Source organism: Acomys russatus, chromosome 9 (assembly GCF_903995435.1).
Source record: "Acomys russatus chromosome 9, mAcoRus1.1, whole genome shotgun sequence".
Taxonomy (NCBI): domain Eukaryota; kingdom Metazoa; phylum Chordata; class Mammalia; order Rodentia; family Muridae; genus Acomys; species Acomys russatus.
Window position 1 is genome coordinate 66294258 of NC_067145.1, and position 16039 is coordinate 66310296.

At 44.9% G+C, this 16039-nt stretch overlaps 1 protein-coding gene across 1 annotated transcript in view; it reads right to left on the reverse strand.

Moving 5' to 3' along the window:
• Positions 1–4868: 4868 nt before the first annotated feature.
• Positions 4869–16039, reverse strand: part of Mtr (5-methyltetrahydrofolate-homocysteine methyltransferase) — a 70012-nt gene continuing 58841 nt past the window's right edge. Inside the window, exons 26-32 of the mRNA XM_051151478.1 lie at positions 15108–15183; positions 12647–12802; positions 11444–11640; positions 7880–8080; positions 7005–7197; positions 5658–5770; positions 4869–5225 (exon numbers count right to left, since the gene is read on the reverse strand). Of these exons, the coding sequence (XP_051007435.1) occupies positions 5139–5225; positions 5658–5770; positions 7005–7197; positions 7880–8080; positions 11444–11640; positions 12647–12802; positions 15108–15183 (1023 nt within the window). The 3' untranslated portion in view covers positions 4869–5138. The remainder of the gene's footprint in view (positions 5226–5657; positions 5771–7004; positions 7198–7879; positions 8081–11443; positions 11641–12646; positions 12803–15107; positions 15184–16039) is intronic.

Genomic DNA, 16039 nt, shown 5'->3' on the forward strand with positions numbered 1-16039 from the left:
CACATGCTACTGTTCAATTCTGTCCTACCAGGAAGATGAATGACCTTGGTCCAGTGTATCTGCACTTTACGTGCTACCTCCCCTTTAGTCACTTGGTAGCTGTCTGGGCTATCAATCAATTCCCATGGCTCTGCACAAAAAAGAAAGAGTGGTGGTACTAGCAATTCGGGTGCATCAAAGAGAAGCTGAACAGTGCTTTTTTTTTTTTTTTTTTTTTTTTCCAAGTGAAAAGATCAAAATCATCAATTTAAGAACAAAAATTATATGCTGACATCTACGACAAGGACAAATCTATTTCTAAAGCTGTTAAGAAAGCAAAGGGCATTCATACTAGTTTTGCTATTGTGCCTCAAACAGCAAAAGTTAGAACCACAGTAAGTAGTTAGGATAGGAAAACATTAAAAGTGGGAATGTGTAGGATGGACACTCACAAAAACCAGAACAGTACCATAGTGGTTCCATGTACCCATGAGTCACAGAACATATTCTCCAAGGACAAAGGGTGACTACTACTGTCATACTTGAAAGGGCTGAAGAAAAAGATACCTTTGAAAATTACATACCAGGACTTCAAAGTACAAATAGAATTTGAGGATCTGCAGCCTTTACTGAGCACCAAGCCGACACTATACACATATGGGGGATTAGGTTCCAAAGCTGCAGTTCAGTCTAGTCACATTCCATCCTTCCAAAACTTACCTCCCCTCCTCTCATCCCTCTTAGCATATGGTACCACCCACTCATCCACCAAAACCTAGGCTCTGAGAGATAGTGTCAGGTGCATAAACACAGCCCTCTTGCCCAACTGCCTTCATCCCTGCTCTTCTGGCTAGCATGCTCTTCCGTTCTTCCAAGTGGGTTTGATATATGCACATTGCACACAAAGTCACCATAACAGATTTGAAAAAGCCATTTCACTTCATCTTTATTGTTTAAAATATATTAAATACACATTAAATATAGCATATTTAAAATTCACAAAATTGCTGTGTGTACTAAACAGCCATAACCCTCCCATCCAAGAACTAAAGCAGTTATTCATGGTTCACCTGGGTGCTGTTCTCTGGCCCTTTTTACCCCTCCCCTACCCCCACCCCCAAATCAGGCTATCTATCACTAAGTGCAATTTTGGGATTTCTGTGACTTTTAAAGTTTTTGCCACATATGGAGCTACCATATGTATTCTTTGGTCTCACTTGCTTTTGAACTCAATAAAAACAGTATCCTGCCATTAAGTAGTCTCAAGGAACTGGCTTTGCCCTTATTTTCTGTGATTCATTTTTTATTGCCAAGTGTGGCTGCAGTTTGTTCATTTTCACTGCACCATGTACCTCAGGGTGTCTTATGAAGCCACTCTCCCATGAACAGAATTTCAATTATCCCTATTACTAACATGATTATACTGCCATGACCAAAATGTAAGGCATGCTGAACTAGGAGTGCTGCACATCTTTAGATGTTCACACCTGTGTGGTGCAAGTGTTCTCCAGCAGTGATGTGTAACACGCATGTGACTAGCTACAGATCTGGAACTGTGGGTCCCACTCGCAAGATCTCACACTTCTGTCATCACAGACCCTCTGTTTACCAGCCTCATAGAAGGCCTTTCTCTCTTCTATTTTTTTTCTCCAAAGAGAAAACTTCTAAACATTCTGGTTACTAATCAGTTAAGTAATCAGTTACTCTAAAAAAAAAAAAAAAAAAAAAAAAAAAAAAAAAGTCTTTTCACTTAAATCATTCACTTGCTTACCAGAAGTCTTTAGGCTTTGGTAGCAGTGATTTAAGCCATTTCTGCACTATACTTGACAATATTTCTACAGTGAAACTTGGTGTATTGTCAGACAGGTTCCCTAAACCTTTTTCTTCATTTGCACTTCTGGTCCTTTGCTACTCCACATTAATTATCTGCTTGCCTTAGACATGACATCAGTTGCTACTGGAAATCTTGACTTTATAGTTCAACTTGGAAAGACCCGACATCTTCATAATCTGCAATGTTTCTAGTCACTGTTCCTCTTCTGTTCCTTTTCTGATGCTCTATCTCTACTTTCAGGTCCTAAAACAGGAGTCAGCCAAGGCCTTCCCTGAACACTACCACCAGCCCAACACATTTTTTATCTAACTCTCCTAGAGAAAGACAGTATGGGATGAGCTTGCAACCTGCTGACTGGGTGGACAATCAGTCATTAATGCTGAATATACTGAAGAGACACATTCACAGAAGCAAGCTTTGGGACACTTCACTGTCAGATGCCTCGGGTACTCCTTCAGAAGCTGACATGGCAACCTTATTAAGGAGCAAGGATTAAGGGTGGAGGAGCATGGATTACTGGATAGATGAGATGACCCTCTGAAACAGGCTGGGAAGGCAACTAAGGACAGAAGTAAGTTGGTAGAAGAAGAGACTTAAGACAGAATAGCTGAGAAATAACCATAAATATAGAGGATAACAGAAAAATCATCCAAGGGAAGGAATGAGGGTAAGAACACTATCCAAACCAAAGAGAAGAGAACTGCTAGGGTGGCCTCTAGATCATATAGTTCAGAGGTCATCAGTAGGAAGAGATGAAAACACATCTCCCTAATTTTACTGACTGTAAAATTGTCAGTATATTTACTTACTGTAAAAAAAAAAAGTGAGAGGAGGAGAAAAATAACTGGCACATGAAAGAAGCGCAAAAAGACTGAGGAGAGCATGCATAAGAATCAACTGAGAAAAAAATTATTCTCATGTGTGTTCATTACCAATGGAGGTAAACTGCTAGCAAGACAGCTCAAAGAGAAACTTACCAACATCACTCTGTTGATTCCCAGCTGCCAGTCCACAAAACTAGCCTCTACAGCAGGCAGCAGAGCAAGCAGCAAAATGGCGGCAATTCCCTTCTTTAAAAATGTTTTTATTGTGTGATGTGCCACAACCTGCACGTGAGGTCAGGGGTTGGTTCTCTTCCAGCACGTGGGTCCCAGAGATCAACGTCAGGTGAGGTCTGGTAGCCTGTACATTTACTCACTGAGCCATCTTGGGGCCCTGCTTTGGTTTTGGCGACAGTCTATTTAAGTCAGGATGGTTGATTCCTCGTGTCAGTGCATCTGCTTCAACTTCCCAAATGCTGTGATTACAGACATAGGGCAGCACATCTGGCTACAGACAATTCTTAACTGTGAAAAACAACCTTGCAGCCGAAATGAATATGCAAGCTCCAAGTGTGACGTAGTTCCTGTCAGAGTCTCAGATGCCAATGTGAGGGAACATGCCGGGTGCATTCAATCACACACACAGAGCCCCGTTTAGAGTGTTACTCTTTGGAGCCCAGCTTCTCTGGAGTACCTTCAATAAACTAAGAAGGATGCTTCCAAGGATCCCTTCATATTTCTTAGTGAATATCTATACATTGACTGAAACTTGCAAGAAGAAGAAAGAAAGGAGAAGACAAAGAAGACGATGATGATGACTGATGTCATGGGATTAGATCAATGACATGTTCAGGGGACAGTTGAAATAAAAGGACTTCAGAGGAAATGTCTTAAAATATTTGGAGGTTATTCTCTCTCACAGATGAATGTTCCAAGCCTAAAGAACATACATGTTATGGAAATGTGCCCTGAAACTAAGGGCATTTACAATCTAGTACGAGTTAAAGACGCCTGAAAGAAGAAGACAATCCTTTTTCACTCTAAGAGCAAGTGATACTACTGTGAAAATAAAGTTGGAAAGATTCGAGCTATGCAGGATTATCATTATCCAACAGTCATTTTCTTCTTTTCACCTCCATTATACCAGAGTGCATGTTTGGTGTAAGTGTCTTGGGGCAACACATGAGGTAAGGGAGGCATCAGTCTCAAAGGAGAAGAGTGCTAATAGTGTGTAGAACACGTCCTCATTCAGTGTAAATTGCAAGTGACCAATCGCACCCCACACAGGGTTCCCTACTCTATCCTTACCGTATCATTCTTCCCGTAAGTACCTGCAGTGTTGACTATAGAGCTCTACAGACCGCTACTTACTATGTGTGCATCCGGACTGTCTCCGTGAATATTTTTGTTTAGATCTCACCCCAATGAGACAAATATATAACACTGCTTTCACTTTATAGATGAACAGTGTTGGGGGTCTAGGCACTTGGCTTATGTCACATGGCAGCTACACAGCAAGGCTGAAGTTTGAGTCCATGTGTTCACAACCTGTGCTCTGGACTATTTCTCCAAAAATAACAAAGAACACGTCAATGTAGTATATCTAAATTAAATGAGTCAAAGAACTGAGTGGCTCTCAGCCATCCACAGGCCCAGGACTGCATAGGACATCAGAGATCTGCTGATAACATGCTCAGTTCTGAGAACAGGTAGGTGTTAACACCCTTGGCAGTGAGTGTCTTTTTTCCATTTTCCTGCCTTAGAGCAAGGTACTATGAAACACATCAGACAAAAAAGCTTGGAAAATGTGACTGTGCCAAGCCACAGGAGCACAGCCAGGCAAACCGTTCCAGTATTTCTGTCAAGTGAGCAGTGAGCATGCCTCTGCTGAAGTGCTCTACAGCCATTAGCTGAGCCTCAGAAAACGAGATGCTGCGGGAGAAAAGACAGGGTTACTTTTCTTCCTGTCCGAGTCTATTGCTGAAATCACTTCCATTGAAATGTCACACTTCTCATGGCGACACTTTGCTCCAGGGTCACACTTCTCTATACATTCCCCTTTTCAACTTATATTCAGAACCTTGTTTTACTATATGAGGAAACCAATAAAATAAACAAAAACCAAAACAAAACAAACAAACAAGCAAGCTCAGGAATAAGTGTCCTCCTAGGTCAAAGCATAAATGGGAAAAAGCTAGTTGACCTGCTTTGAAATGCGAAAGAGTGCCCCAATCCTAAGGGCCCAGGGATGCCATGAGCCTGGGCAGCTTTATGCTCCTCATTTAAAGTCCCTGAAAAAGGACTTATTTCCCAGGACCCCAGAAGACCTGCTCTGTGTCACATGCCACCAGCCAACCTTCTAACCCTGGCAGCAGGACAGGGCAGGCAGATGCAAAGGTGCTTTCGGTTATTTCTAAGACACTCTGGATTGTACCCCGTTGAGGTCAGCAAACAAAAGTTTAAAGGAAAAAAGAGAAAAAGAACTAAGAAATATGAGACAGAAGTCAGTCTGTATCATATCCCAGAATGGGGCCAAGCCACTTCTCCACATCGGCCACAGGCATGTTCTTCCTCAAAGCATAATCCTCCACCTAAGAGAGAGAAGCATCTGGTTAAACCAAGGTGCTAAGACTTTCTGACCCGAGTCTCCACGGGCTTTTCCAATAAACGTTAAGTATCAGGCATTATCTTAATAGCAATCTACTGCGTACCTGTCTATTCTCTACGCAGAAAACAACATGTGATGAATATCTACTGTTTAGAAGCTGGCAGGTTGCACATGTGCGCGCGTGCGTGTATATGTGTATGTGTGCACGTATGGATCATGGATAGAGGAGGGAGGGCTGACTCATTAGTAGAATCAGGGTAATGGGCTGAAATCCAATTAAGACATAAACTGAGGTGAGTTTACAAACATACACATACACACACACACACACACACACACACACACACACACACACACACACTGGATCCTAGGTGTCCATTTTAAAGACAGTTATCTAGAAAAGCCATGTACTTACCTGATCTTTGGAAATTTTCCCTACTGCAAAATATTTGGACTTTACATTGGAGAAGTAGAGGCCTGATACTGCTGAAGCAGGTGCCATTGCCAAGGATTCTGTCAACCTGATGCCTAAAGAGAACCACAGGAAGCCATCAGTGCCCAACAGGGCAGGGCACTAACAGCCTCTGAATAAGCAATAGCAAACGCATTCCTTCTTACAGCGACACAGTAAGAAGCTCAGATCACATGGTCTACAAATTCTCGCCAGGTAGAAAACAAAATTCAGGGCATGCATACTATGCCCAGAGGGAGCAGGCCTGGGAGACTGCATTCTTTCCCTCCAGCAACCTGTGACCAGTTGTAGAGGCTCCAGTTTGTCCCCAAGCCAGAGCCTTCTCAGGTAGGACTGCTAGCCCTGGAGGTGGCAGAATCGCCAACAGCTCCGCACTGACTCTGTGCAGCCAGTGACAGCGTGAATAAGGACTGAGAAGGACTGTCCCATGACTGCTACTGCACCACACACTGTGGACAAAAGCACGGACTCACCAAAGGCTGAGTACATTCTAAAGATCTCCAGCTAGCTCATAGGACGCACCCCCAGATGCTGTGACCCTGAGTTTTCTGCAGACCCAGACCCAATGCCACTCACAGTTTCTTTCTTTGAGAAGGATTTAACTTCACCAGCTTTGACAGCTTATTTTGACTAAGTCACTGGGTTTGTGCTTCAGCCTGCGTCCTCTCAAATACACACTCTATACAGTAAGACTGGACAATACACAGCTTCAGAACAATGAGCGACTCTGGCCTGAACCAAGGACAATAAGGCTATTGTCTCAAAGGGGCACAACAGGTCAATTTTTAATTTTCAACTCTGAGACTCAACCCATAGAGAAAATTTAAGAGAGAATGATGACTGCGGAGGAGCATAATGTAATAAAAAGCAAAGGAAAGTGAGGAAGAGCTAAGGGAAGGCTGGGAGCTCGCCAGTCTAGAGCCCAGAAATGGCCATCAGCAAGCAGTGCAGGCCTAGTCAGGCAGAAGACAACACTGACGGGACGGACAGAGGCTGGTCACTGGCTATTGTACCAAGAACAGAAAACTAGGGCAGGAAAGGCAGGGGGAGGAAAGGAAACAAGATAAATCCCAACCCAAGAGACAGCAAGAGTAACTAGTTCAAACTGCTGTCTAAAATATTTAAGTAAGAACACAATGCGGTAATCCGGAAGTAAATAGCAGAACAGATCCAGGTGAGAAAAAGTAGGATGAGGGATGATTCCCATTTTATAAAAAATTAACTGTCTATGTCGTTGGTAAGTGCGTGTATTCAGTGAACAAGGACAGGAACTCACTGTCTCCCACACACCTGTGGCCTGCTCGATGTTGGCCAGTCTCCACATGGTGAGCTTCTCAGTATGGTCAGGCTGGCTGGGGTAGCCAGGGGCTGGCCGGATGCCCTCATACCGCAGTTTGCGCAAGTCTGTGACATCCAACTGCTCACTACCGCAGTAAGCCCACAGTTCTCGGCGAACTCTCTCATGGAGCTCCTCTGCAAAGGCCTGAGAGCACAGAAGAGAGAGGGATACAATCAAACAGAAGCAGCTTGTGGCCTTGAGCCCTGCATCACAGCAGCACAAGACTGCTTTCCCCACCTGGCCATGGTCAGGAAAACCTCTGCACTTTCATTAGGGGCCCCGAGCACAATGGTGTCCCAGTCTGCATTCTGAAGTATCCTATTTAGTAATCTGAGCATTTTGCTGACGTCAATGGGACCACAGCTTTACCAGCAAAGTAGTGGGACCACCACTGTATTCTCCATGCCTGCTGAGGAGAAAGGACCTCCCACAGCTGCCCCACCCCACATGCAGCAAGATAACTCTACACAGTTTGCCAACACTAGAGAGGAGGAGTCTGGAGAAGAAATTGATTTTGATTCTGGGGGTTATCAGTAAAATGACACATCACAATAATCACAGGGACACTAAGTCAGAGCTAAGGTAAAAACTCAAAGGGCAGCAACCAACTCAGGCAGCAATGAAGGTTTCTCTTTGCTCAAAAGGCAGCACATGAGTGGCATTTGGGAGATACAGGATTTAAAAATGTAAGTCATGTTAAAGCCAGCAACATCTGGCTCAAACACAAAGAGACACAGATTCTACTGTCTGCTGGGTCTTTGACATGGTCATGGGAGCTCTAACACCCAGACTCTGCCTCAGCACCCAGTGCCTGACAATGCCTTACCTCTGCCAGCCTGTCTCCCAGTGCCTTCACCATGATGCTGCTGTAGTCATCACCACTGGCCTCATAGGCTTTACTCAGCTCTTCAACCCCAAAGCAAGCAACAGCAAACAGACCCAAGTAGTCTCGGACACCAGAATGCAAAGGAGCAATGAAGTCTGAGAGGCAGTGGTAGGGGTCTGTACTGGAGGAATCCTTCTCAGCCTGAAAACCCAAGAACGGGCAGAGACACTATCAGCATGGCCATGGCACCAGAATACTGCAGAGAGCAATGTCTGCCTGCTTCACTCGGCTCTCCTCCAGCACGCAGAAGGTCCGGCACACAGTGAGTATGCAAGAGATACTTGTTGAGTAAACAAGATGTGGTCATACCCTAAATCGCAATTACTCAACACAGCCATGTGGGGACTACAGCACATGAGGTGGAGCCCTCATGACTGGATTCATGTCTTTCTTGCAGGATGAGTAGTCTATCACTGGAGTTCAGCCTTCTTCTCTCACTTGCACGTATGCTGACTCCCCTCTTCTGACTTTTGCCATGTTACAAAGCAGCAGCATATGGCTCTCACTAGAAGTGGCCACCTCTTAACATACAAAACAATGAATCAAAATAAACAATTTTACTTGTAAATCCCCAGTCTTAAATATTCTATTATATAACAGAAGACAGACTAAGATACAAATGGAATGAGATTTTTAAAAAATATATGACATGATGAAGCATATATCAGGAAACTAGTTGATTTGCTCCTTTACACACTGACCAAACACTTCCAAATAGCTGCAGTCATGGTTTTCAATGCGGATGAGCGTGTCTGAAATGAGCTTGTAAAGGCATTAGCCTTCAGTGTGCGTCAGCAGATAAAGTTTAACAAACTGCTGAGGTCAAGCACCTATAGGCCAGGTGCTGTTGCCACAGTTCGTTAGGAGACTTATGAGCATAAACTAAGACAGTCTGCACACAAAGAATCTGTCCAGGGCCTACGAGGCATAGTTGGGAGAATGTTGCCTAGAATGCACAAACCTCTGTTTGATCCTTAGGACCACTTAAGGACAGTCTCGCAGGGTTAAATTTTAGCACTCAACGAGGATCAAAAGTTCAAGGTCCTTTGGCGACACATCAAGTTTGAGGCCAGCCTAGCACATGTGAGATCCTGTCTCAAAATGAAACAACCAAATGTGTGTGCGCGCGCGCGCACACACACACACACACACACACACACACACACACACACACACACACACACCCTGTATTTTCTGTCGTATAAGATGGACCCCCAATTTTAACTTTAACTTTTCCATTTAAAATATAGAGTTTGCAACCCCAGTCTGCTGCACAGGGTGTGAGTTGGAAGGGAGATGGTCTTGTACAGTGAGTGTATTCCAAACTCTATATTTTAATGGGAAAAGTTAAAGTTGGGGGTCGTATACGCCATACACACACACACACACACACACACACACACACACACACACGCGCGCGCGGAGAATCTATTTTTTTCTGGGCTTTCTCTACAGTACAGTACCTATCTTTCACTGTTTTACTTGCGCTGGTAACTGATCTTTCCCTACTATGAAGCTAACAAATAAGGTCTTATACATATTACAGTCAATTAAAAGTTAATAGCTTAAAACTAGTATTTCCTAAATCCCTAACACTTTGTTGTTCTTTATAGAGCACTAATTGAGCTCTCAGCAATCTTGTGAAGAGAGTGATCCACAAGCTCCATTTCACAGGCAAGAAATCTGAGATTTAAAGTCTGACCCCGTAGGCTTAGCCAGTTTCAGGATCCAGGAACTCATACCAATACTGTCAGTTCCTAGAAACCAATGCTCCTAGATAAATGGCACTGCTCTAGACTAATCAATTAATCAAAGAGTAGCCCACTCAGAATCTTCTAAGCCATTTGAGAGCCACAAGAGCAAATGTAGCCTGACCCTGGGCAAAGAATGAACAAGCTGAAGGTCAGAAGACATCTGATAAAAACACACAGAAGCATTCAGGGACAGATGAGAATGGAGGCTTCATTTTCCAGTGGTACTCCACTGTTCTTCAGTTTGGCGGGGGGGGGGGGGGGGGGGGGGGGGGGGGGACCAAGAGAGGGACACAAAGCTACTCTGCAGCACAGGACAGACAGGTCGCTGTCCCACTGTGCTTTAGGAGAGATGGCAATCACAGCCACTCTGCACAGAAGGCTCAGAGTAATGAGGTGCCCTGCAGACTACCTGCTAATACACAGCTATCGCAGCAGCCAATATGTGTCCAGTTCCCCTTTCTAGAAACTACTAAAAGGGTGAACTGAGAATCCATTGCAGCAAATGCCCTTATACAGTATGTCTAGACTTCCAGACACAAGAGTGTTTAGTTCACTCTGGAATTGAAAAGACGGTAGAGGGATGAAAGACAGGCCCAGCAGAGGTTTCTGGCCTTAGATGTCAATCAAAGAAAAGCTCGTGATTCCCTAGCAATGCAGGGCCAGAGCTTAGTACTGGAACTCCCTGCTCTGTATCCTGGTGTGTCTGGGCCTGAGCACACAGAGTAATGCTGTAATTTTTCTCACATAACTCCTTATGGTTATTAAGGCCCAAACTTAAGATCTCATCTGATGTTACTATAAAAACCCTGTCATTCTGATAAAAGGCAACACTAGCAATTTTAAATTACTAAAAATGTTAGTAAAACAAAAAAGGTAATTTACTGCAAATTGTTAAATTCTAGCTCCAATTTTTGACTGAGATAATTGCGTCTATAGGAGCTAAAGTCCTTGCACAGTGCCTGCATTTTTAAAGGAGAGACAAAAACAAAAAACAGAAGGTATGTCGGGTGGCGGTGCTGCGTGTCAGCACTTGGGGGTAGAGGTAGGTGGATCTCTGAGTTAAAGGACAGCCTGGTCTAGAGAGTGAGGTTACACAGAGAAACCCTGTCCCAGGAAGGGGAGGGAGGGAGGGGAACCACAAAACAGAACAAAAAAGCAGGTGTGCACTGAGAACTGTTTTTTTTTTTAATAAGTACAGCCAGGGTGCCCCCAAGGGGGCTCGGCTCTGTACACAAAGCTCACTCAGTGCCAGCTCCTCTGTCCACGCTTTCTCCTCTGTGAAACAGAGATATAAGTACGTGACAACAGCAGTACGCAAGACTTACGCTACATCTGTCTTACTCCCTCTTTAGAACCTCTGGCAGGGTGGACATTCTGAGATATTTGTCGTCACCAGACTTCCCTTGAGACAGTAAGCCACATAACAGTCTTTCATAGCACACTCAGATGAAAAGCAACTGTTGGAGAAAGTAAATACCTCTCGTTTCAAGAGATAAAGGGACCAAAAGACGGAGAAGTGTGACAGCGGGGCTAGCAGCACCGTTCCTTGTCTCTCTGCAGATCCTACAGTAAACCCCTACCACACCTCATGGGTACCATGTTGGTGCCTTCTCTCCTAGGACTCAGGCCTCTGGAGGGCTGTTTCAGGGTGAAGTGGTGCAGACTCCTAATTCTCACTGACATTTGTCTAGTTCCCAAACCTCAAAGTGCAAGCAGTCCACTCACTGTCCACACACACTCCATTCCGTACCTGCTGCCTCAGCCCATAGAAGGTGGCTACAGGCTCTGCAGCCTGGGGCACCACCCCCTCTGCATACAGGTGGATGTCATCTTGAACACTCTGTGCTGGCCAGAATCCAACCACACCCCTGGCCTGGAGTTTCTGTTGACTAATCAGTATGTTCAGCATATTCTGAGCATCATCATATACTTTTCTGGCTTCTTCGCCTATTAAATATATAAGAAGAGTTGATTTATAGATACCAATAATAACCTCATATAACAGTTCTTTTTAAAACACTGCTACCTCTCCTTCCACTACCACATCTCTATCCTCACAAAGACTCTCGGGTGTCCACAGGCACAGCCTGAAGCCGAGTGCATAGCAGCTAGTGGGTCCATGAAATGAACCCCCTCAGCGCACATTCTCTAGCTCAATCTGTTTATATTTCCCCAGTTAGTAGAATGCAGAAGCTAAATCTATGGCACCTCTTGTCAGAAAGAGGGCAAGAACTGGCATTCCACATGCAACAACATTAACTTCAGAGTGATATTTGTGGGTGAGACAGGGTGAGCAGTGATGTGCGGCCCAAATCCTCTTAGACGGTGCTGCACCTGGATAGCTTCAGCACTTGCAATGGCAGACGCCAGACCAACTCTGAGACACCCTCTATCAGTTCCCATTAACTCTCAGTGTCTGCAGTTGCCCACATGGGCACCCATGCCCAAGGCTTCTCACTTTCCTTCTGTTTGAAATGTCCTTTACTTTGCTTCCTATCCCTAGACCCAGCCTCAGTAATCCCCACGAGCTCCACCTGCAGGAAGCCCACTCTCACCTCCTGTCAGAATTCTGGCCCCTCTTCTTAGGTGAGTGGGATCCCAGGCTGAGCCCATAGAGAGCCCAGCATCAGCCTAGGGCAAACCCAGGGCTGTGTGCTGCACCAGTGAGTCAGGAGCTAAGTCACAGGCTATCTTGTTTGCCTCTGTGTCTAGCAGAGACCCGTATGTAACTGATGTTGGTAAGCACATGTATTTAAAGACTAGTGGATAAAAAGCTAAGTTTATCTGACATAATAAGGGCCAGCAAACAATGAGATGCTCCTGTGGAGGTTGGATGGGTGAGCAATATAGAAGCAGCTATATCCCGTACAAACTAAACACTCAGCCATCCCCTCCAACCACCTCACAGTCACAACACTACAGCCTGAGCACCAGGCAGCAAGGCCTTACTAACCTACTGTTTTGTCATTAAAGATCTTGGGAAAGCCTCGGTTCGGGTACTTGCCCCGGAGCTGCCAGACATCAAAGAAAGGCTTCCAGTCAATGTAGTCCACCAGCTTTTGCAGATTGTAGTCTTCAAACACCTGGGTCCCAATAAATGTGGGCTTCACTGGAGGAGAGAGGCACAGCTGTCAAGGCCACACCAGCTGGGAGAGAGCGCACTCACACTGACAGACACTGAGGTGTCCTTCCCTGCTCTTCAGTGTGCAGCTCACTCCCACGTCTGCCTCCCTTCTGTCACCCATGGAGTTGTCTTGCCAAGAGCAGAGCTTTAAATTACCATGGAGAAGGAATTTTCCCGTGCAGCTGACTGACTATCCCATGCTGGAAACTCTTCCCCCAACCCTTCCATCCCCACCATGCTCAAGAAAAAATATACAAATGAAGTCCCAAACTCCAAACTGTGGATACTTCTGCAAGGGAGGGACAAATATGGGACTGACACTATGAATACTTTGATTTCTTTTTTAAAAAAGAAAAAAAGCAAGTCACAAGTTATTTCTTAGATTAGATAATGGAAATACATAGGTGTTCAGAAATTATCCTCTACACCTCAAGTCTGAAACATATCATAACATACATAATTGAGGGGACTCTAGGCGGGGTGTGCTCCAGACATTTCAGGACATCAAAAACACAATGCCACATGGATACTGGGCCAGGGACCAAGGGGCCAGTGCTACTGCCAACTCCAAGTGCCCATGTCTCCCTGTGACTAGGCATGCAAGGACTCGCTGTTCTACTGTCAGCAGCTGCTCTGAAGAACACAGCCTCTCAGGAAGCAAAGGGAGAGGATTCTGACCTGAGCGGGAGTCGCTGCCTTCCTGCACTGCAGTGACTCTCCCCCATCTTCCTGCCATCTTCCTGCCACTCAGGACTGCCCTTCTTTTTAACCACCATCCTGTAGGTTTATTTGTTAATGGAGAGAAACTGAAGAGAGGCCACTGAAACCCCAGACTAAAGAAGTCTCTCTCTCTTGCTAGAGACAGGCAGGACCTGTAGCTGTGGAGGTGCTGAGGGCAGGGCTACCACTGATCAAGCTTCATGCTGAGTTCCAGGGTTGCTTTCAGACTCTTAACTTCCCAGGCATGGAGAGCGCATCCCCTTCCCCCCACAGACCTTTCTTACTGGATTTCACTTCCTACAGCTTCCTGAAGACAACTGGGAATCCTCAAAACATGTAAAGGTCATACCTTGGGAACCCATATGCCTCAGGCAGCAGGGTAGAACCTAGTGATGCACCATATGATGGTTAAAAAGCCAACCCAGGAAGTATCTCCACCACTATCAGGCATCATGGGCCTTCCAAGGATCGTTTCTAACAAAATATATTTTGGATGTATGACTTGCCCCGGTGCCTCTAGACCAACGTCAGAGTAAAGGCTAGTGAATAACCACAGCATAGACTCTGTTGTAGTGACTTCTATTTCTTCAAAGGTTTTCACGTTGCTATCTTATTTTCCATAAAGTAATTCCCCTTTACACATCAGCGCTTGTCGAATGGAGAAAGCAGACACTCAAGGTCACACAGTGAATGAGAACCAGGAGCCAAGTAGGGAGCACCCTGGCTCCCAGCTCCCAATCTGGCATTCTTTTCACTAAACCACACATTAGCCAGCAGGAATGAAATTAGAACTGAGCACACCTACATTTCCAAATTAATCCCCCAACTCTGCAGAGCATCTGAGGAACACAGATGTCATGAGCACTGAAAGCTGATTCCACATGTTACCTTGGAAGTATGGATTCCGTTAACAGAACCCCACTTCACCCTGTCTCGGTTTTGCATTTGTACCTCATGTCTCTCTGAACCTGTCAAAACATCTTACACATATTATTCCCTTGTGAACACCTATGTGAAGTAATAAAGGTAGCTAGAAATAAAAAAGGAAGAAACTACATAACAGAAATTAAAAGGAAAGCATCCAGAGACAGAACAAAAAAGTAAAAAGAGATCCAGCTTTGCTGCAGAGCTTTTCAAGACCCATGAATGCAAAGTTATTTTATATTTCAGACATTCCAAGTCAGTCCTTTATACTGCATGCAACTCAGGTTGGCTGAGGAGGCCCACTCAAGTATAGCACAGAGAAGGAGTGAGGCTACAGAAGACAAGCCTGACAACCACTCAGGTTGTCACTGAAATTCCAGTGTCTTCAAATAAAATGGAGACAGTAAACAATCAACAGTCATCCAAAGGACTCAGTAACCCATGGTGAATGCATCTCACAGCAGTGGGTGGCACTCAACAGGTCTTCCTATCTACTTTCTTTTCAATCTTTAGGGTGATTCCTTACTACACACAACTGAGAATTGCTTACTGCAGGTTCAATGGTAGCCAAGTAACTGCAAATATATCCCAGACCCCAGACATTGTCAGTTATCACACTTAGCTGTCTCCAGCAACAGCCACAGACCTGGGTGAGGTTCAGACAGCCAATCAATGTAGAAACCATGTTTTCTGGCTTGACTTAGGGGTAAGTATCTTCTCTCCTGTTGAAGAAAGTAGTTATTTAGTCAGAATCTCTTAGCTTTTCTCTCTCTACGATAAAAACACAACCAAGAAAGCCAAACAAGAGAAATAACCAAATGAACAAGTTTTTAAAGGAAAATCTTTGTCCTTTTTCCCATCCAATATGGCTTCACACTGCCAGCAGGGTAGGAGACGCGAAGAGTGACAAGTGTTTATTAGCCTCACACTGTGGTTGTGACCCTATAGGCCTGACCAGCTCTTTCAGGACATGTGTGGTCTTGGAGTTACCTGCCCCGCCACAGCTACCCTGAGGACCAGACCAGGGTAGAGTGGAGGAACTGTTGGCTGCAGGCCGATGGCAGGAGAGTGGAAAGAAGGCAGAAGCAACATGGGGGCTCACAGGCACCTCGGAAACAAGCCAGCTGTTTACTGTCATGTTCACACTCCTAGCAGCTCTCCTAACGCCCCATGCAAAGATGGAAAGCAGAGCACCATGACCCAGGAGGGTAACTATGGAGCTCCTGAAGCCTCAAGGGGATCATTCCTGACACATTATTCTGAATAGCAGACAAGGTTGGGCCAGTAAGGAGAGGAGAAGCTGGAGAACGACCTGGTTAAAGCCTCCATTTTATTTTATTTTTCCCATCAGGAAAGAGTCTGAGAATACCATTTTGAAATGATTTATCTCATACTTTTGGGCTGTCTATGAGCTCATGTTTTACTCTTTCTCATAGGTCTGGTGTCTGGCATAGAGCCTAACACCTATGGAGGATCCCAAATGTTTGGCTCAACACAGGAAAAAAAATCCCAGTGTTTTGACACATATGTAGCCCCCTTGCCCCCATGTAAGTGCTGGGATTATAGGTATGCAGGTCC